This window comes from Heptranchias perlo, chromosome 21 (assembly GCF_035084215.1).
Source record: "Heptranchias perlo isolate sHepPer1 chromosome 21, sHepPer1.hap1, whole genome shotgun sequence".
Classification (NCBI taxonomy): Eukaryota; Metazoa; Chordata; class Chondrichthyes; order Hexanchiformes; family Hexanchidae; genus Heptranchias; species Heptranchias perlo.
The window spans coordinates 4,793,900-4,816,326 of NC_090345.1; the positions used below are offsets into that span (position 1 = coordinate 4,793,900).

Sequence of the window (22,427 nt, forward strand, 5' to 3'; positions counted from 1 at the left end):
AGGGAGGGGTCGACTTGCTTCCTTCCCCGGGGTTATTGAGCTTGTTTCCTGTTAATGATTAGTGGGAGGGGTCGTCAGACAGGCGGACAGGAGCTGGGAGTCGGCACTGCCCGCACCATGCTGCGCGGGCTCGGCAGCCTGTGGCTGTGCTGGGCGCTCCTGCCGCTCGCCCTGCCCGTGGACTTCCAGCATCACCGCTACGACGGGCTGGTGAGCGCTCTGCTCGGGGTGCAGAGAGACTGTCCCTTCATCAGCCGGCTCTACAGCATCGGCCGCAGCGCGCAGGGCCGCCACCTGTATGTACTGGAACTGAGCGACCACCCCGGCATCCATGAGCAGTGTGAGTCCTGGGGGGGGGGGGGATAGAGAGGGAGGGGGGGGGGGATAGAGAGGGGGAGGGGGGGGGGATAGAGAGAGTGGGAGGGGGGGGGGATAGAGAGGGGGGGGGGGGGATAGAGAGGGGGGGGGGGGGGGGAATAGAGAGAGTGGGGGGGGGGGGATAGAGAGAGTGGGGGGGGGGGATAGAGAGAGTGGGGGGGGGGGATAGAGAGAGTGGGGGGGGGGGATAGAGAGAGTGGGGGGGGGGGATAGAGAGAGTGGGGGGGGGGGGATAGAGAGAGTGGGGGGGGGATAGAGAGAGTGGGGGGGGGGGGATAGAGAGAGTGGGGGGGGGGGATAGAGAGGGGGGGGGGGATAGAGAGAGTGGGGGGGGGATAGAGAGAGTGGGGGGGGGATAGAGAGAGTGGGGGGGGGGGATAGAGAGAGTGGGGGGGGGGGATAGAGAGGGGGGGGGGGATAGAGAGAGTGGGGGGGGGATAGAGAGAGTGGGGGGGGGGATAGAGAGGGGGGGGGGGGATAGAGAGGGGGGGGGGGGGATAGAGAGAGTGGGGGGGGGGATAGAGAGAGTGGGGGGGGGGGGGGGGATAGAGAGAGTGGGGGGGGGGGATAGAGAGGGGGGGATAGAGAGGGGGGGGATAGAGGGAGGAGGAGGGGGGGGGGGGGATAGAGAGAGGGGGGGGGGGATAGAGAGAGGGGAGGGGGGATAGAGAGTGGGGGGGGGGGGAGAGATTTGGGGAGAGGAGGGAATTTCGCGGGGGGATTTGGGGAGAGGAGGGAATTTCGCGGGGGGATTTGGGGAGAGGAGGCAATTTCGCGGGGGGATTTGGGGAGAGGAGGGAATTACGCGGGGGGATTTGGGGAGAGGAGGGAATTTCGCGGGGGGATTTGGGGAGAGGAGGCAATTTCGCGGGGGGATTTGGGGAGAGGAGGGAATTACGCGGGGGGATTTGGGGAGGGGGATTTGGGGAGAGGAGGGAATTACGCGGGGGGATTTGGGGAGGGGGGATTTGGGGAGAGGAGGGAATTTCGGGGGGGGGATTTGGGGAGAGGAGGCAATTTCGCGGGGGGATTTGGGGAGAGGAGGGAATTACGCGGGGGGATTTGGGGAGGGGGGATTTGGGGAGAGGAGGGAATTTCGGGGGGGGATTTGGGGAGAGGAGGCAATTTCGCGGGGGGATTTGGGGAGAGGAGGGAATTACGCGGGGGGATTTGGGGAGGGGGATTTGGGGAGAGGAGGGAATTACGCGGGGGGATTTGGGGAGGGGGATTTGGGGAGAGGAGGGAATTACGCGGGGGGATTTGGGGAGGGGGGATTTGGGGAGAGGAGGGAATTTCGGGGGTGGATTTGGGGAGAGGAGGGAATTTCGGGGGGGATTTGGGGAGAGGAGGCAATTTCGCGGGGGGATTTGGGGAGAGGAGGCAATTTCGCGGGGGGATTTGGGGAGAGGAGGGAATTTCGCGGGGGGATTTGGGGAGAGGAGGGAATTTCGCGGGGGGATTTGGGGAGAGGAGGGAATTTCGGGGGTGGGATTTGGGGAGAGGAGGGAATTTCGGGGGTGGGATTTGGGGAGGGGGGATTTGGGGAGAGGAGGGAATTTCGGGGGTGGATTTGGGGAGAGGAGGGAATTTCGGGGGGGATTTGGGGAGAGGAGGCAATTTCGCGGGGGGATTTGGGGAGAGGAGGCAATTTCGCGGGGGGATTTGGGGAGAGGAGGGAATTTCGCGGGGGGATTTGGGGAGAGGAGGGAATTTCGCGGGGGGATTTGGGGAGAGGAGGGAATTTCGGGGGTGGGATTTGGGGAGAGGAGGGAATTTCGGGGGTGGGATTTGGGGAGAGGAGGGAATTTGGGGAGAGGAGGGAATTTCGGGGGGGGATTTGGGGAGAGGAGGGAATTTCGCGGGGGGATTTGGGGAGAGGAGGCAATTTCGCGGGGGGATTTGGGGAGAGGAGGCAATTTCGCGGGGGATTTGGGGAGAGGAGGCAATTTCGCGGGGGATTTGGGGAGAGGAGGCAATTTCGCGGGGGATTTGGGGAGAGGAGGCAATTTCGCGGGGGGATTTGGGGAGAGGAGGCAATTTCGCGGGGGGATTTGGGGAGAGGAGGCAATTTCGCGGGGGGATTTGGGGAGAGGAGTGAATTACGCGGGGGGATTTGGGGAGGGGGGATTTGGGGAGAGGAGGGAATTTCGGGGGTGGGATTTGGGGAGAGGAGGGAATTTCGGGGGGGATTTGGGGAGGGGGGATTTGGGGAGAGGAGGGAATTTCGGGGGTGGGATTTGGGGAGAGGAGGGAATTTCGGGGGGGATTTGGGGAGAGGAGGCAATTTCGCGGGGGGATTTGGGGAGAGGAGGCAATTTCGCGGGGGATTTGGGGAGAGGAGGCAATTTCGCGGGGGATTTGGGGAGAGGAGGCAATTTCGCGGGGGATTTGGGGAGAGGAGGCAATTTCGCGGGGGGATTTGGGGAGAGGAGGCAATTTCGCGGGGGGATTTGGGGAGAGGAGGGAATTACGCGGGGGGATTTGGGGAGGGGGGATTTGGGGAGAGGAGGGAATTTCGGGGGTGGGATTTGGGGAGAGGAGGGAATTTCGGGGGGGATTTGGGGAGAGGAGGGAATTTCGGGGGGTGGATTTGGGGAGAGGAGGGAATTTCGGGGGGTGGATTTGGGGAGAGGAGGGAATTTCGGGGGGTGGATTTGGGGAGAGGAGGGAATTTGGGGGGGGGATTTGGCGGGAGGAGGGAATTTCGGGGGGATTTGGGGGGAGAGGGGGAAGGGAAAAAGGGAGTGGAAGTGTGGGGGAAAAGGGAGCGGATAGAGATAGGAATGTTGAGGGAAGGAGGGTAAACAGGGTAGACCATCCCTCCCCCCACCATGTCCCTCAACCCCCTTCTCTCTTTAGAACACATCTGCCAATTGAGCCCATTTTTTCTTCAATGTCCTTCCCTGGTAACTTATTTCATGTCCAATCAGGGCCGCTCTGTGGTGATGCAGGTGAAATCTGGAGCTCAGGCCTGTGGGGGTGAGATTGTGGGGGGGGGTGGGGAGAGACTTGGGGGGGTGGGGGGGGGGAGGGGAGAGATTTGTGGGGGGGGGAGCAGCGGTCGTACCTCCAATATAGCGCAAGAGCTTAGAACTGTAAACAGCTCAGTGCCCCAGTAGTTTTTGAGAGACCCAGAGTGGTCCTGTGAAGTGAGGTCTGTTTGAATGTGGTTTTTAGACTAGATTCTATTGGGATACCTCCAAAACAAACAGATTGCAAAATTAGGTCCATTGATATTTTGTTGTTGAGAAACCTAGGTCAAGGGTCAAATGTGGAACACAGGAACAGGAGGAGGCCGTTCAGCCCCTCGAGCCTGTTCCGCTGTTCAGTTAGATCATGGTTGATCTGTACCTTAACTCAATTTGCCCGACTTGGTCCCATATCACTTGAAAATCTTAACTAACAAAAATCTATCAATCTCAGTCTTGAAATTTTCAATTGACTCCCAACATCCACAGCCTTTTGGGGGAAGAGTTTACCAGATTTCCACCACGAGAGCACTGCCAAGGTTAAAAAGAGAGGGACTAGATGAGGCAAATCACGAAATCCTGATCAGGTAACGCCGAAAGGCCGCGTCTTAAATACTTGAAGGGTAGATTGAGGGAAGTGAGCAGTTTGCTGATTTTGAGGACCTGTGAAAGAATGAGTGAGAAGCAGATGGTGTGGAGGTGTGACAAATCCAGGCAAACTCCAGGCCGACACTCCCAGGGCAGTACCGAGGGAGTGCTGCATTGTCGGAGGTGCCGCCTTTCGGATGAGACATTAAACCGAGGCCCCGTCTGCCCCCTCGGGTGGATGTAAAAGATCCCACGGCCACTATTTCGAAGAAGAGCAGGGGAGTTCTCCCCGGTGTCCTGGGCCAATATTTATCCCTCAACCAACATCACTTTTTTAAAAAAAAAGATTATCTGCTCATTATCACATTGCTGTTTGTGGGATCTTGCTGTGCGCACGTTGGCTGCCGCTTTTCCTACATCACAACAGTGACTACACTTCAAAAAGTACTTGATTGGCTATAAAGCTGTTTGGGACGTCCTGAGGTGGTGAAAGGCGTGATATAAATGAAAGTTCTTTCCTTCCTTACGCCTTGGAGATGTGGAGAGGGGGAAGAGGATGGAGGATTTGGAATTTAGGAAGAACAAGGGGGGAAAGTTCAGGGGAGCACTGACTGGAGTTGCAGAGTCCCCACCGCTTATAGTGGGCATGTTAACACGATTGGCCTGATATACACGTTGGACAGTGTGTTTGTTGTCTTTGAGACAGAGACAATGGGAACAGAGAAGGATACAAAGCTGACTGGATTCCAATTCCACTATTGTCAATGAAATTTAACGTGGAAAGGGAATCAACAGATGGTTTGTCCGGGATTTAAACCAAGAGGGTTTCTCCAGTGTTCCCAAATTGCAGATTGAAGAATCGGGAGCTGGTAAAATTCAGGCGGGACAGGATTCCTGGTGTGGGTGGGATTGTGGTTCACAATTGGGTGATTGTCGACAATGAGAGATCCTGGGCTCAAAATAGACACGGACGCAGAATAATCGACTGAGGGATCGAAATCAAAATATGATAACGAGGTGCAAAAACCTTACTGAACTGCCCAAAATAGTCAGCGGACTTAATATGTTGTAAACGCTGCCTTTGTAATTGACTCCCTGTGGCGATGGTAAGTGATTAATGCTATTTACCCGATTTAAGTGGCTGTCCAGGACAAGTGTGGACGGTGTAAGTGGTGGGGACTGTATTGATAAAATAGGGAGATGTGAAAGGACAGAGAGAGGTTAGAGGTCGGAGGTGAGAGTGCCTCTTACAGGACCCGTTTTACTTGTATCCTGACCAGGGATGGGGTTTGACGCCTTGGATTGATTTACACTCTGGGGTATGTTGCTCTGTGTGGATGCTGGCACTGGGAGGGTATATTGACCGTGACTGCAGGCTGAGTACTGTCCAGCTACAGTATGAAAGTTGAGTAGATTGGGACTCTACTCATTGGAGTTCAGAAGAATGAGAGGCGATCTTATTGAAACATATAAGATTGTGAAGGGTCTTGATCGGGTGGATGCAGTAAGGATGTTCCCAAAGATGGGTGAAAGTAGAACTAGGGGGCATAATCTTAGAATAAGGGGCTGCTCTTTCAAAACTGAGATGAGGAGAAACTTCTTCACTCAGAGGGTGGTAGGTCTGTGGAATTTGCTGCCCCAGGAAGCTGTGGAAGCTACATCATTAAATAAATTTAAAACAGAAATAGACAGTTTCCTAGAAGTAAAGGGAATTAGGGGTTATGGGGAGCGGGCAGGAAATTGGACATGAAGCTGAGTTCGGATCGGTCAATGCCCTGTGGGTGGCGGAGAGGGCCCAGGGGCTATGTGGCCGGGTCCTGCTCCGACTTCTTGTGTTCTTTAGATTTGTGGTTGGGATCAGATCAGCCATGATCTTATTGAATGGCGGAGCAGGCTCGAGGGGCCGATTGGCCTACTCCTGCTCCTATTTCTTATGTTCTTATGAAACAACGGGAGATCTTGTGATATTCGATTGTTAGGAGGCGGTCATGTTTGCCCTGTTCTTTCCAAACCTGCGCTGTGAGTTAGCTGATCTCAGCTCGGACGGGTGGTTGTGCTGCTCCGATGGGCCTTGACCTCCTGGGCTAGAGCAAGGAAACATCCAATAAGGTTCCTGCCCCTCAGCCCAGTCCAGTGACAGCTGATGGGAAGTGTGTGTGTCTGAGGACAGGATTGTGCCCAGATGTGAGGGCCTCCCTCAAACGGCCTGGCTGATGTGTGAAGAACAGTCACTCAGTGAGTTACCGGATGCCCGTCAGCAGACTATTTGACCAAGGGAGTCATCGCCGCCAAGCCCAATCCAGCCCTTAATATCCACCTACGTGCATTTTCCAGCAGGGAATACTGGAGAACAGACAGGAGTGGGAGCTAATGAGTTGTTTAATGGAGGGGGGAGCACTCCCTAACTCAGTGCTGAGTCCCAACTGGTGCATTACTCCTCGGGCACCCAGGCTCAGATCAGCTAACACAGCGGGTATCGAACCTGGCGTGTTCAGCCCCACCCCACCCCGCCCCACCCCGCCCCACCCCACCCCGCACCACACCACACCACCCCGCCCCACCCCACCCTGCCCCACCCCACCCCACCCCACCCCACACCACCCCACCCCCGATGGTGCACTTATCCACTGATCTGTTGGGAGCCAGACTGTGCTACGTCTTTTATTTTTAACACAGGATATTTCTGCCTCTTCTGCTCAGTCTGGTCTGTCGCCCGGTAATCCTCAGATTCCAGGCTGCCCTCCAGCCCAGCAGTCTGCAGGATATCTCACATTTCCAACTCCCCCAAGTTTTGCTTGTCCAGAGTTCCTGCAATGAAATCTTTGTCGGGCTCGTAGAAAGGACCTTCTGTTTGTGAATGAACCCTGCACAGAGAGTGCTGGTCTTTGGCAGCCTCTTCCTGCTTGGCTGACAGCCAACTGCGACAGCCGGACAAAGCCCCTACCTGTTTGAGTTTCTCCCCCCGGCTCATCCGCCGCCTCTCCCCCCCACCCCCCCCCCCCCCTGCCCCGTCTGCCGCCCCCCCCCACCTCCCCCAGCTTAGTCCATCTGCTGCTGAAACCCTCATCCATTCCTTTTGTTACCTCCAGCCTCGACTATTCCAATGCTCTCCTGTCCGGCTTCCCATCTTCCACCCTCCGTAAACTTGAGCTCATCCAAAACTCTGCTGCCCGAATCCTAACTCGCACCAAGTCCCGTTCACCCATCACCCCCTGTGCTCGCTGACCTACATTGGCTCCCGGTCTGGGAACGCCTCAAATTTAAAATTCTCATCCTTGCGTTCAAATCCCTCCATGGCCCTCGCCCCCTCCCTATCTCTGTAACCTCCTCCAGCCCTACAACCCTCCGAGATCTCTGCGCTTCTCCAATTCTGGCCTCTTGCGCATTCCCCGATTTTAATCGCTCCACCATTGGCGGCCGTGCCTTCAGCTGTCTAGGCCTTAAGCTGTGGAAAATCCCCCCCCTAAACCTCTCTCTCCTCCTTTAAGATGCTGCTTAAAACCTATCTCTTTGACCAAGCTTTTGATCAATTTTCCTAATATCTCCTTATGTGGCTTGGTGTCAGTTTTTTTCTGTCTGATTACGCTCCTGTGGAGCGCCTTGGGACGGTTTACTCTGTTAAAGGCGCTGTATAAATGCAAGTTGTTGCAGAAAGAGAGAGAGAGACTTGCATTTATTGAGCACATTATCCCCGCTCCCAGCAACGGCCTCAGAGCTGCCACGTTAGGAGGGGAAAAGAATCCAACCCGGGTTTCCTGCTCCTGAACGTCGGTCGCTGATCGATGAGCCCCTAATGTACGTGAGTGCGCGTCAGGGGAGGGGAGTGTCAGGCTGGGCCGTGGTGCTCTCCCCATGGTTGAATAGCCCACTGGCACTCCACACCAAGGCTCCCACGTGCAGTACTTGGGTGAGGTGCTGGAGGCTGCCGGGAATCTGTGGAACGGTACACCCAACAATAAATGAGGCAACCCCTCCTGATGTGAAGTGTTTTGGTAGGAAGAACGAGGAGAGGCAATATAAACTAAATGGTACAATTTTAAAGGGGGTGCAGGAACAGAGAGACCTGGGGGTGCACGTACACAAATCTTTGAAGGTGGCAGGACAAGTTGAGAAGGTTGTTAAAGCCCAGGATCGCATATGCTTTTTTATTAATAGAGGCGTAGAGTACAAAAGCAAGGAAGTTATGTTAAACCTTTATAAAACACTGGTTAGGCCTCAGCTGGAGCATTGTGTCCAATTCTGGGCACCGCACTTTAGGAAAGATGTCAAGGCCTTGGAGAGGGTGCAGAGGTGATTTACTAGAATGGTACCAGGGATGAGGGACTTCAGTTATGTGGATAGACTGGAGAAGCTGGGATAGTTCTCCTTAGAGCAGAGAAGGTTAAGGAGAGATTTAATAGAGGTGCTCAAAATTATGAAGGGTTTTGATAGATTAAATAAGGAGAAACTGTTTCCAGTGGCAGGAGGGTCGGTAACCAGAGGACACAGATTAAAGACAATTGGCAAAAAAGCTAGGGAGAGATGAGAATTTTTTTTAACGCAGCGAGTTGTTATGATCTGGAATTCGCTGCCTGAAAGGGTGGTGGAAGCAGATTCAATAATAACTTTCAAAAGGGAATTGGATAAATACTTGAAAAGGAAAAATTCACAGGGCTCTGGGGAAAGAGTGGGGGAGGGAGGGGAAGAGAGTGGGACTAATTGGATAGCTCTTTCAGAGAGCTGGCACAGGCACGATGGGCTGAACGGCCTCCTTCTGTGCTGGATGATTCTATGCGATGCGGAGAAGGTTGGCAACAAACCAGAATCAGACGTTTGCTGATGTTGCTTCCTGTGGTTGCAGTGGAGCCAGAGTTCAAGTATGTTGGGAACATGCACGGTAACGAGGTGCTCGGGCGGGAGCTGCTTATCCAGTTGGCGCAGTACCTGTGCGAGGAGTATAATCGCAGGAACCCGCGCGTCACCCACCTGATCCACGAGACCCGCATTCACATCCTGCCCTCCATGAACCCCGACGGCTACGAGGTGGCTGCTGACCAGGTAATTATTTGCTTCAATCAGTGGTGTCCACCGGCTGGTCGGGTTTAGGGGTGCGACATAAGGAACAAGCTTTGCCCTCTGCTCTCGTCCCCCAAACTCTCTCTCCATCGTGGCCCTTCGCGTCTCTGGTTTTATCGAGAACACTACGTTCGGTCTAATCTTCTCCACTACCTCCTATTAAAGTCCAAGTACACTGCCCCACCCTCTTCATCCCTCCAACATCCTCACTGTTAAAATCAAGACTGGTTCGACCCCCACACTCTAACTTATCCTTTACTGGGACCTCTTATTGGGTCCGACTCCCCCAACCCCTTGGGGGCCCGCTGCCTAATCACCGGGACTTCTCAAAACTATTTCACTTCTAACCTAAAAGAGGCTGAAATCAGGGCTAAGTTTAACCGGGTGAAGGTAATTCTTGTGAAGGTCACTGTTCTAATCTACAATAAAGTAAAGAACTTGCATCTATACAGTGCCTTTCAAGACCTCAGGGCAGCCAATGAAGTATTTTTGAAGTGTAGTCACTGTTGTAATGTACCCATCAATGTAAAGCTCCCTCTACACTGTCCCATCAAACACTCCCAGGGCAGGTACAGCACGGGTTAGATACAGAGTAAAGCTCCCTCTACACTGTCCCATCAAACACTCCCAGGGCAGGTACAGCACGGGTTAGATACAGAGTAAAGCTCCCTCTACACTGTCCCATCAAACACTCCCAGGTCAGGTACAGCACGGGTTGGATACAGAGTAAAGCTCCCTCTACACTGTCCCATCAAACACTCCCAGGGCAGGTACAGCACAGGTTAGATACAGAGTAAACACAAGAACATACATAAATATAAAATATGTAAATCTAAGTGCAGCTCGCTGTACACTGTCCCAACAAAGTGCCTCAGTTTCTGTTTTAGAACAGTGCCTCCCGTACACCAATGTGCCATTTCCCGTTTCCCACAACAGCTGACAATTGAGAAATTAGTTGTAAATTTGCCCCTCGATAATGGATTAACTCTGCCTTCCACCCCTCCCCTCTCCTGCACCCGCCCTACCCTCCTCCTCTTCCCCCCACCCCCCCCCCCAACTCCTATATAATTTAGAACAGAGTCTTTGATCCCTTCTGTCTGGGTTGGATTTAACTCTGGTGCTGGGGTGACTCTTGGTGTCTGTCCCACTGCACCACCCAGCCTCTCTTTTACACAATATTCTAAATGCAGCGTGTAAAATGGCAGGTTGGCCTTGCTGTCTAATACTTTCAAGCTGTGTCTCCAGTACATGGTTAGCATGAAATAGCAGCCTGGTGGTTTTTGGTGGGCGTTTTTTGAGGTGGGAGTGAAAAGGAGAAGATTAAAAGCTTTCGTAATATCAGGAACCTGAGGTCTCACTCGGCTGTAATTTTGCCTCGGCCGGTGGCAGGGCTGGGAGCCGAGCTGCAGGCTAACACACCCTGCCCCTGGCACTGTACTCGGTTCATGGAGACTGGACAGCGGATCACTCTCACTCACTCTCTCTCTCACTCGCTCGCTCGCTCGCTCTCTCGCGCTCTCACACACACGTACGTGGGGAAACCAGAGGTAGAGTGAGATATTCAGAGTGTGAGTGAGACAGAGACAGAATGTGAGGGAGAGCGAGCAACACAGATAGCGAGCGAGGAGGGCACTGAGAGTCCGGATGCGAAAGAGACGGAAACTGAGAGAAACAGAATGTGAAAACGAGACGTGAAGGAGTAGCAAAGAGGCAGACACCAGAACAGAGAGGGGGGGGAAAGAGGTGTGAGAGACCACGAGGAGGGGCAGGGACATGTTTTGAGAGATGAATTTTTAGTGGAAAGGGGTGAGGGGGGATGGTGGGAGCCCAGGTTTGGGGGGTGGGGGGGAGGGGAGGGAGAGAGAGCCCAGGTTTGGGGGGGGAGGGGAGGGGAGGGGAGGGAGAGAGCCTCGGTTTGGGGGGTGGGGGGAGGGAAGGGGAGGGAGAGAGCCTTGGTTTGGGGGGTGGGGGGAGGGAAGGGGAGGGAGAGAGCCCAGGTTTGGGGGGTGGGGGGGAAGGGAGGGAGAGAGCCCAGGTGTAGGGGGAGGGGAGGGAGGGAGCCCAATTAGAGGGGGTAGTAAGCCCATTGGGGGGGTGGGGAGGGAGCCCAAGTTTGGGGGAGGGAGCCCAGTTGGAGGGGGTGGGGAAGAGCGAGCCCGGGGGGAACCCAACTTAGGGACAGGAAATGACCCAGGCCCCACCTTGTCCCTTCTCACTGTGTCCCAAATCCCTTCACTTAACGGAGCCCCATCCAGTGGCCTCTTGAACCCACTGATCCTCTCCTCTTCATTCTCTGCCCCGGGAATGTATTTCCCCAGTGGGGGGAGTTTTCTGCTCAAGTGGGTGTCAGCTTGGCTCAGTTGGTAGCCCTCTGACTTGAGTCAGGACGTGAGTTAACCATTTGAATTGATACGGTGCTCCTTGCATACAGATTCGAGCAATTTCCAGAAGATAAGGAAGTGAGGGAAGAGAAAGGTCCCTCGAGCGTCTTCCGTCCTCTAATTTGGTGCTGATTGCTCTCTCCAGGTCTCTACCCAACCCACTCAACCTCCAGAGTCCCTCTGCCTTGCCTTTGGTCCCATGTGCCAAGGAACTCCCTACATCGGTCACCTCTACCTGTACTTGCACTTCTAACCCCTTTTGAAGATTGCCACTCACTAGCACATTGACAAACTGGAAAGGTTTGGCACTCACAATGGTCTGTATTTTAGTTATTTCCTGAGGTTGATCAGTGTGATAAGCGGGTCTCCTGGGCCCGGTGATTGAGATGGGATTGCTGTGCTTGGACCACTTTCCTTGGTTGGATAGGAAGGGTTCACCCCAAAGATTGCCCCACCTCGTGTCTTATAGCTAACCCACGCTCTAAGTGCCACCATTTAGTGAGTTAGCATCAATGGGGGGTTTTACCCACACTGCCAGGACGCTGCCTGACTCGCTGAGCTTCTCCAGCACTTTCTGTTTTCATTTCACATTTCCAGCATCTGCAGTATTTTGCTGGTGACATTTTTACACAGCGAGTGGTTAGGATCTGGAATGCACTGCCCGAGGGGGTGGTGGAGGCAGATTCAATCATGGCCTTCAAAAGGGAACTGGATAAGTACTCAAAAGGAAAAAATTTGCAGGGCTACGGGGATAGGGCAGGGGAGTGGGACTAGCTGGATTGCTCTTGCATAGAGCCGGCATGGACTCAATGGGCCGAATGGCCTCCTTTCGTGCTGTAACCGTTCTCTGATTCTATGAATCAGATAAGCACAGATTGGTGCACACAACTGGTGTTTATGCTCTGTTGCCTTTTAAGGGTTTGTTAACCACCAATTAATGGCAAACACACAAATTTATTCACACTTTCCTTCAGGAGGCCTCGGATCAGTGGTTCCCAATCTCCCGGAGGCCCATGGTCGGTGACCCCCAATTTCCGGGAGGCCCCTAAAAAGTGACCCCAAATCTCCAGAGACCCCTAATCAGTGACCCCCAATCTCTGGGAGTCCCCTTATTAATGACTTCCCCCGATCTCCAGGAAGATCTGAATCACACTGGGGTAAAGTTCCAGCAGTCCTCCCGTCCCACCACCCAAATGGCTGATCCTCTGCTGTGAGCCTTGACGGCAGGATATCCAACCATGGTAGGCATCACAGCCCAGCCCAATCGTGGCCGCCATCCACAGGCATGCACTTGGCCACAGTTCACAGGAGTGATTATCAAACAAATTTGACATCGAGCCACATAAGGTGATATTAGGACAGGTGACCAAAAGCTTGGTCAAAGAGGTAGGTTTTAAGGAGTGTCTCAAAGGAAGAGAGAGGCGGAGAGGTTCAGGGAGGGAATTCCAGAACTTAGGGCCCAGACAGCTGAAGGCACGGCCGCCAATGGTGGAGCGAAGGAAGTGGGGAATGATTTGGAGGAGCGCAGAGATCTCGGAGGGTTGTAGGGCTGGAGGAGGTTACAGAGATGGTGGGGGGGGGTGCCACGGAGGGAGAATTTTAAAGTCGAGGCATTCCTGGAGCAGGAGCCAATGTAGGTCAGCGAGCACAGGGGGTGATGGGTGAACGGGACTTGGTGCGAGTTAGGATACGGACAGCAGAGTTTTGGATGAGGGTGGAAGATGGGAGGCCGGTCAGGAGAGCATTGGAATAGTCCGGTCCGGAGGTAACAAAAGGCGTGGATGAGGGTTTCAGCCGCCGATGAGCTGAGGCAGAGGCGGACACGGGCGATACCTGAAAGCGCCTTTACTCACCTGCTGTTCTGCTTATCTCTGTTTGTGGAGGGAGACGCTTCTGGCTCATCCTTCTGTGTTGTGCTCTCCAGGGCTCGGAGAAGAACACCTACCTGACGGGTCGGGCGAATGCACGAGGTGTGGACCTGAACCGGAACTTTCCTGACCTGCACATGGCCCTGCAGAGTTCGGTGAAGCTCGCCGGCAGAAACCACCACATATCCCTCGCCGACAACTGGCAGGAACAGGTCAGTCCCGCACTCAAAACCGGTCAAGGCCCACAGACCATTAGGTCGGAATTCCGATCAGCCTGCTCCGCCAAATGTAGAGGGAGCTTTACTCTGTATCTAACCCGTGCTGTACCTGCCCCGGGAGTGTTTGATGGGACAGTGTAGAGGGAGCTTTACTCTGTGTCTAACCTGTGCTGTACCTGCCCTGGGAGTGTTTGATGGGACAGTGTAGAGGGAGCTTTACTCTGTATCTAACCCGTGCTGTACCTGCCCTGGGAGTGTTTGATGGGACAGTGTAGAGGGAGCAGGATTGAAGTAAGAGCCAATTGTTGTCCCACTGAATCTGGGGCTCAGTCCAATACTGAGGGTGTGAGGGGAATATTTAAAACCGACACGTAGAGAGTTGATAGGAGCCAACAGATCCACTGGCCTCTGGCACCCGTCCCCAAGACCCAGATTTAGCAGATGAACTGCATGTAAAAATGAACAGAACTGGACTAATAATCCAGAAAACGTGAGTTCAAACCCCGTCATGGGCAGTTTGAGAATTTGATTTCAGTTTTTTTTTAAAAAAATCTGGAAATAAAAATCTGGTCTCAGTAAAAGTGACCATGGAGCTGTCAGATTGATGTTAAAAAACCCAACTGGTTCATTAATGCCCTTTAGAGGTGTTCAAAATTAGAAGGTTTTTGAGAGAGTAAATAAGGAGAAACTGTTTCCAGTAGCAGGAGGGTCAGTAACCAGAGGGGACAAATTTAAGGTGATTGGCAAAAGAACCAGAGAGGGAGATGAGAATTTTTTTACACAGCGAGTTGTTCTGATCTGGAACGCGCTGCCTGAAAGGGCGGTGGAAGCAGATTCAATAATAACTTTCAAAAGGGAATTGGATAAATACTTGAAAAGGAAAAAATTTGCAGGGCTATGGGGAAAGAGCAGGGGACTAATTGGATAGCTCTTTCAAAGAGCCAGCACAGGCACGATGGACCGATTGGCCTCCTTCTACGCTGTAATATTCTATGATTGTCGTCTGGTCTGGGCCTATATGTGACTCCAGTCCCACACCAAGGTGGTTGACTCTTAACTGCCCTCTGAAGTGGCCTGGCAAGTCACCCAGTTATATCAAACAAGGGCGACTACGGAGGGGCAATAAATGCCTGCCTTGCCAACGATGCCCACATCCCAAGAATGAATATGTTTTTTTTATATATAAAAGGGTTGAGACCTGCGTTGAAATGGCACGGCGAGGGTTCTGTTGTGAGCGCGTTAAGTATTTGTGCAAAGTCTACTCCCATGTGGATCGAGAACCTTTGACTGAGGCTCGGCCCAGGTATCAGGAGGCGGGAAACATCTTCAAGTTGATTCATTCCGTTTGCAGGCGGAGCAGGAAACCTACGCTGTCATCCGGTGGATGCAAAGTTACAACTTTGTCCTGTCTGCCAACATGCACGGAGGGGCCGTGGTGGCAAACTACCCCTTCGACAAGGCCCGAGAGCCCATCCGCTGGACCCCACAAGGAGAGATCATCTCCACCACGCCCGATCATCAGCTCTTCCAGAAGGTAAAGAAAGAACAAACTTGCATTTATATAGCGCCTTTCACAACCTCAGGACGTCCCAAAGCGATTTACAGCCAATTAAGTACTTTTTGAAATGTAGACACTGTTGTAATGTAGGAAACACGGCAGCCAATTTGCGCACAGCAAGATCCCACAAACAGCCATGAGATAATGACCAGATAATCTGTTTTAAGTGATGTTGGTTGAGGGATAAATATTGGCCCCAGGACACCGGGGAGAACTCCCCTGCTCTTCAAATAGTGCCCATTGCTTCTTTTATGTTCACCTGAGAGGGCAGATGGAGCCTCGGTTTAACGTTTCAAAGATGACACCTCTGACAGTGTAGCACTCCCTCAGTACTGGCACTGGGAGTTTCGGCCTGGATTATGTGCTCACAAAACGTCACAAGGGAGGATTTGGTTGGTACGTATACATCCTGTAATGGCTGGAATCTAATCGGGGGGTTCGGGGGGTTTATATACAAAATAACAGATACCCGGGAGTGAGTTACAGGCTGGAATCTAATCGGGGGGTTTATATATAGAATAACAGATACCCGGGAGTGAGTTACAGGCTGGAATCTAATCGAGGGGTTCGGGGGGTTTATATATAGAATAACAGATACCCGGGAGTGAGTTACAGGCTGGAATCTAATCGAGGGGTTCGGGGGGTTTATATATAGAATAACAGATACCCGGGAGTGAGTTACAGGCTGGAATCTAATCGAGTGGTTTGGGGGGTTTATATATAGAATAACGGATACCCGGGAGTGAGTTACAGACTGGAATCTAATCGAGGGGTTCGGGGGGTTTATATATAGAATAACAGATACCCGGGAGTGAGTTACAGGCTGGAATCTAATCGAGGGGTTCGGGGGGTTTATATATAGAATAACGGATACCCGGGAGTGAGTTACAGGCTGGAATCTAATCGAGGGGTTCGGGGGGTTTATATATAGAATAACAGATACCCGGGAGTGAGTTACAGGCTGGAATCTAATCGAGGGGTTCGGGGGGTTTATATATAGAATAACGGATACCCGGGAGTGAGTTACAGGCTGGAATCTAATCGAGGGGTTCGGGGGGTTTATATATAGAATAACGGATACCCGGGAGTGAGTTACAGGCTGGAATCTAATCGAGGGGTTCGGGGGGTTTATATATAGAATAACAGATACCCGGGAGTGAGTTACAGGCTGGAATCTAATCGAGGGGTTCGGGGGTTTATATATAGAATAACAGATACCCGGGAGTGAGTTACAGGCTGGAATCTAATCGAGGGGTTCGGGGGTTTATATATAGAAAGCTGGTACAGTGAGAGGTGGATTTACAATGTCTTCAAATGTGAATATTCAAGTCAAGCATTTCCAGAATGTGCTTTTGCTGCCTGTTATATTTCTAACCTGCACCAGAGGGAGCAGTTGTAATGCAGATTGTGAGCTGCCCATTTTATTACAGAAACCCTTCAGTGAGGCAACTGATTCAGTCCCACACACACTGACAGCACCCCTGGGGCAGGGGTTCCAATCCAGCTCAGACTGATGGGATGAAACTCTCCTCTGTCTGTTGGCTGTAAAGGGACTACATGAAATGAGTTTGGGGAAGTATCGATTAGTTCTTCTTGGGAGTGCGTCTCAATACAACAAAATGGCAACGTAATTGAGAGAGGTCACAGGATCTAACCCGTGCTGTACCTGTCCTGGGAGTGTTTGATGGGACAGTGTAGAGGGAGCTTTACTCTGTATCTAACCCGTGCTGTACCTGCCCTGGGAGTGTTTGATGGGACAGTGTAGAGGGAGCTTTACTCTGTATCTAACCCGTGCTGTACCTGCCCTGGGAGTGTTTGATGGGACAGTGTAGAGGGAGCTTTACGCTGTATCTAACCCGTGCTGTACCTGCCCTGGGAGTGTTTGGTGATACAGGGTTTCTGGTGAAGAAAAAAAAAGCAAAGGATGAATTTTTGAGTTTGGAATAATTATTAAGAACACTTTTGATGTCAAAATATAGAAATTCTGCTGTTAGTTCAGGACTTCAGTTTAGTTTTCTCCCCCTCCCGTTCCCTCTATCCCCCCTCGTCCCCTCCCTCTCTCTATCTTTACCCCTCTTTATTCGCTCTTTCCCCTTCTAACCCCCTCTCTCTTTCTCTCTCGTTCCAGCTCGCTAAGATCTACTCCTACTCTCATGGATGGATGCACAGTGGGACCAATTGCGGAGACTATTTTCCTGATGGGATCACCAATGGTGCCAGCTGGTACTCCCTTGCGAGAGGTGAGTTGTGCGCTCGCATTTGTTCTCTCTCTCTCTCTCTCTCTCTCTCTCTCTCTCTCTCGTTGCAGAGTAGCCGGGGGGGAGGGGGAGTCCGCACCCAGTGTCCATCCGGGTCTGGGTTCTCTCCTCAGTCCTCGGGAAGGCATCGAGTCCGCGCTGGGCAGGTGCCCTGCTGACCTCACCTGCCAGCCACTGCTGCCTATTCAACAGTGGGGGCATCACGGCTAAGTCCAGTCCTCTTTCCAACTCCAACCATCCAAATACAGAGGCCCAGTGCACCAGCGAATCGTAGAGATTGCTGCAGAGAAGGAGGCCATTCGGCCCATCATGCCTGGTGCCAGTGCTGGCTCCTCCATCTGGGTTAATCAACCTAGAAATTCCAGTGGAGCCATGGCCCATTTCTGGAAATGTGCTGGGGCAGAGTTTCCACACGCCGCAACTCTGGGCCAATTCCCAGCGATGGAGCCATTTAAACAAGAGGGGGAGGGGGGGGCGCACGCCTGCCTCTTTAGACACAGGACAGGGCCACCTGACCCATGGAGCCAGCGCCGTCTCCGCCAGTCGGCTCGAGCCGCAGGACAAAACCGGAAACCACCATGAAAACTTGTTGCTGCTCCAACGGCAGTCGGCCCTCCAGGGGAGGGGGATCGGCCAATTGTGCTTTTTGAACTTTGAGCCGTGCTTTAGGTCCCGAAGGGAACCTGTGCCCAGGTCTCGGCCGCCGTACGTCCCATTGGGCCGCAGTCGGGGGCTCGTCTGGGTGGATTCATGGGGTAGCCCAGGAATCACGCACGCACGCACGCGCGCACACGCACAGCCATGCGATTAAAAGGGGTGGAGACCTGGTGGGTCTGAGTTTCCCTGGTACCCGATCCCAGATGAATTATGCAATTTCAATCCCACAATTTCATCTCTGATCAACTCCAATTCCATTGTTTCTCCCCAATTCATTGAGCAGTGTTCCCCATCCTCTTCCTTCTCCCCCGCCAGCTCGGGCACTAGGGCCAGTCGTACTACCTAACCAGCACAACACAAGATGAGGCATTAAATCTCATGGTTCCTGACCATTGGCCCAATGTCACACCAAGTAGGAGGGAGTCGAATTATGTGCGTGTGTTTTTTTGTATCTCCTAATTTTCACGCGAACACTGCCTGTGCCATGATTTCGAATTCTTCTCACCCACCGACCTTGCTCTTCGGACAGGGATGCAGGACTTTAACTACATCCACACCAACTGCTTTGAGATCACGCTGGAGCTGAGCTGCAGGAAGTTTCCGCCAGAGAACGAGCTTCAGAGAGAGTGGAACGGGAATCGAGAGGCACTGCTGGCCTACATCGAGGAGGTGAGACTCTTGTGCAGCTATTGGTTGTTGCATCAACCGAGTAGATTAATCCAAATTATATAGGTCCGGACAACAGAGATTAAATCAACTCGTTGGTTTTATTAATATTGACAAAATACAAGCAAGTTTTATATCTGTATACTTACCAGTAGGATAACCATCGGGGTCTGCGAGCGATTAACCAATCCAGACGAGTTCTCAGCACAGAACACGAAAGAATTACAGAAAGTGAGCACCTAGATGGACAATGTCAGATGTCTTGCTCTAAACCTGTCAATTCTGAGATTGTTGTCATGTGATTTGGTGTCATATACACGAGTACACTGTAGAGGATACCTCACTCTGTATCTAACCCGTGCTGTACCTGCCCTGGGAGTGTTTGATGGGACAGTGTAGAGGGAGCTTTACTCTGTATCGAACCCGTGCTGTACCTGCCCCGGGAGTGTTCGATGGGACAGTGTAGAGGGAGCTTTACTCTGTATCTAACCCGTGCTGTACCTGCCCTGGGAGTGTTTGATGGGACAGTGTAGAGGGAGCTTTACTCTGTATCTAACCCGTGCTGTACCTGCCCTGGGAGTGTTTGATGGGACAGTGTAGAGGGAGCTTTACTCTGTATCGAACCCGTGCTGTACCTGCCCCGGGAGTGTTTGATGGGACAGTGTAGAGGGAGCTTTACTCTTGCTTCCTGATGTGGGTCATGAATCATGTGATGTAAAGGTTAAACTGTCCCTTTAATTTAATTTATTTCAGGTTCACAAGGGAATTAAAGGGATGGTCTTGGATGAAAATAACAATGGGATTCACAACGCTGTCATCTCTGTTTCTGGCATTAACCATGATGTTACCTCAGGTGGGTGCCATGGCAATGGATTAATGTAATCCTTTTCAGTATTTCATTCTTCCTTCTTCTCTGGAATTCCTCCCCTCGTTCCCCCGATCGCCATACGCCATTCCCCGGGGTGGACGCTTGCTCCCAGACCTCTGTTGCCACCATCGCACCAGGGGCCTGTGGGGGAGGTGTTGTCTTTGCAGCCACTTCAATGTGGGAACTCCAGGCCGAGGAGAGGAACCTCCGCACTGGGACAGAGAGGAGGAAAGGTGGGAGGAACAATTATTCCCCACCCGTCACAGACCGGCATCAGCATTGGCAAGTGAACATCCCCGCTCCACCCCCTCCCCCCCCCCCCCCGATCTCCGCCCCTCCCCACAGTCCACAATCACCGCCTGCCCCAATCTCCCCCGCGCCCCCCTCCCCCAACTCGCCTCCCCCGCGTCCCCGGGCTCTGAATTGCCAGAAGAATGAGTTAGCGTGGGAGACGAGGGGATTGAGTCTTGACGCAGTGAGAGGGGAGGGAGGTGGAGGAGGGAAGTGTCTGTGTCGGACAAAGTATTGGAACAAGGGAGGAAAGTTCAGAGGACAGTGGTTAGCCTTGCAGCTCGGCCGAAGCTGGGAATTATCTCCCTGTTCCTGCTTCCTTTCCCCTCGGCTGATTGATGATGGAACATGCCTCCATCCTGGGAGATGTAACTGTGGGATGGACAGGTTTGGGTAAAAATAATTTGTTTTTGCTTCAAGGTGTTGGTGGGGACTATTTCCGTCTGTTGTTACCGGGAAAATATACGGTCACCGCCTCTGCCCCGGGCTATGAGGACAAAGCCTTTCACGTCAATGTAGATCCCAACCAACCAACGCGGGTGAGTCAGTTTTCCCGATTATTTTTCTTTCCCCAATTTTCTCCATTTCTCAACAACAGCTTGTATTTATATCGCACATTTAACGTAGTAAAACATCCCAAAGCGCTTCGCAGAAACATAATCAAACAAAATTTGAAACCGAGCCAAAGAAGGCGATATTAGGACAGGTGACCAAAAGCTTGGTCAAAGTGGTAAGTAATGAGCAGAGTCTTAAAGGAGGAGAGAGAGGCGGAGAGGTTTAGGGAGGGAATTCCAGAGCTTAGGGCCCAGGCAGCTGAAGGCACGGCCGCCAATGGCGGAGCGATTAAAATCGGGGAATGCGCAAGAGGCCAGAATTGGAGGAGTGCAGAGATCTCGGAGGGTTGTAGGTCTGGAGGAGGTTACAGAGATAGGGAGGGGGGGGCGAGGGCCATGGAGGGGTTTGAACACACGGATGTGAATTTTAAAGTCGAGGCGTTAGCAACGTGTCCTATGCGGCTCGGTGTCAGATTTTTGTCTGATTTACGCTCCTGCGAAGCGCCTTGGGACGTTTTCACTACGTTAAAGAAACTGTATAAATGCAAGTTGTTGTTGTTGTCCAGTTTGCGATGGAAACAAATTAAACTCCGCTCGTTAACCTGAACTCCGAGACGCTGCGAGTTTTGAAGATTTGACCTTTCTCCTCCCAGGTGGACTTCCAATTGGTGCCGAGAGCCGGTGAGCCCACCGCCAGTATGCCTACCATCTCACCGCCGCCGGAAAATGCCACCAGCACAGCGCCCCTTCCTAAAGTGGGCCCGGAAGTAACCGGGGAGGGACCTCCGCTCCCGAAGGCACGGCAACGCCGATGCCTCCGTCACCGGGGGGCCTGAACCCGCGATCCTCACCCTTTCTCTTCCCCCGCCCGCCCCGGTCTTCCCACCCGACCTCCTCCCGCCAAAGAACAAATCCTTTTTCACGCAACCACCTTCATGAAGTGGGGGGGGGGGGGGGGGGGAACTCAGGAAGAACCTTCTGGAAGAATTCTGCCTCAGGATGGTAATCGGACCAGGGACTTTTTATCTTTTTAAAGTTGTATTTTGTGTGTGTATGTTTATATATTAAAAAAAACACAATAAATATTCTGCCTTTATTTTGTTTTAATTTATGAGTAGGGGTTGCCAACTCTGGTTGGACGTATTCCTGGAGGTTTCATCACATGACCTCCTGCCTCCAATTAGCCCGCCCCCAGCCTCCCGCCATTGGTCTCCCGACACGCCCATCATCGTGACACCCCGCCTTCCCATGGCCTATTGGAAAGCAAATAAACTCTTCGTACCCAATTGGTTAAGTCTTGACTGTCTGTCAAACAGCCTTTATACCCATCATCAATATTTTTATAACTAATAAACAAACGTGTTTGAAGAAAGTTCAGAAAAAAAAAAACATTTATTTTTAACGTCCCGGTGATTTTCCTCTTGTATTACTCCCTCTAGTGTCCTGGAGATTAATCTTTCAATCCTGGAGACTCCAGGTCATTCCTGGAGGGTTGGCAACCCCAGTTTGTGAGGTGAGGGCTCAATATGGATGAGGAAGGGAGATTGGGGCCTACGCTGAAGGCTTGTTCTACCAACACCAGTCTTTCTCGTTGGCCGACTGTCAGCCCAGTTCCCACTCTGTGTCGGGGTGTCACCCGTTGAAAGAGTTTGCCGTAAACTGACGCTTTTCTTTAAATATAAACTTGGACTGTTTCCAGGGCAGCTGACAAGATGGCCGACACTGGTGTGGTGGGGGGAGAGAAAGGCAACGCGTTTGTCTCCCGCGATAAAGCGAACGGCAGTCTCCCTGGTTGCGTTCCACTACAGTGTCGACTCACCCTGGGCTGTCTCTCTTTCCCAGCCCCCCCTTCGCCCCAAACCCCCTTTACTCCCCCACCCGGATAGAAAGGCCGAGGCCTTGTCTCGAGTTGGTCCTATTGGAGCCAGAGTGGGGGGAAATCACCTTTCCCCCTTGGACGCTCACGGCCTGGAGCAGCTCCTTCTGTTTGGTTGTAACCGGAGCCTTAATTTTAACTTGTGTGTGTAACGTTTGAACGGCTGTACAAAGCTAAAGGCTGTTGTCAATAATGAACAACGGTTGTGATATTTAAAGTTAACTTTTAACCGATAATTAATA

At 52.5% G+C, this 22,427-nt stretch overlaps 1 protein-coding gene across 1 annotated transcript; it reads left to right on the forward strand.

Annotated features, from left to right (window-relative positions):
- The first annotated feature begins 32 nt into the window (after positions 1-32).
- On the forward strand, positions 33-21,405 carry cpn1 (carboxypeptidase N, polypeptide 1). Its single transcript, XM_068002000.1, has 9 exons — positions 33-340; positions 8,776-8,972; positions 13,296-13,451; positions 14,809-14,991; positions 17,144-17,255; positions 18,460-18,599; positions 19,350-19,449; positions 20,176-20,294; positions 20,963-21,405. The coding sequence occupies exons 1-9, from the start codon at positions 55-57 to the stop codon at positions 21,143-21,145; spliced, it is 1,476 nt and encodes a 491-aa protein (XP_067858101.1). The 5' UTR covers positions 33-54; the 3' UTR covers positions 21,146-21,405.
- Positions 21,406-22,427: the final 1,022 nt, after the last annotated feature.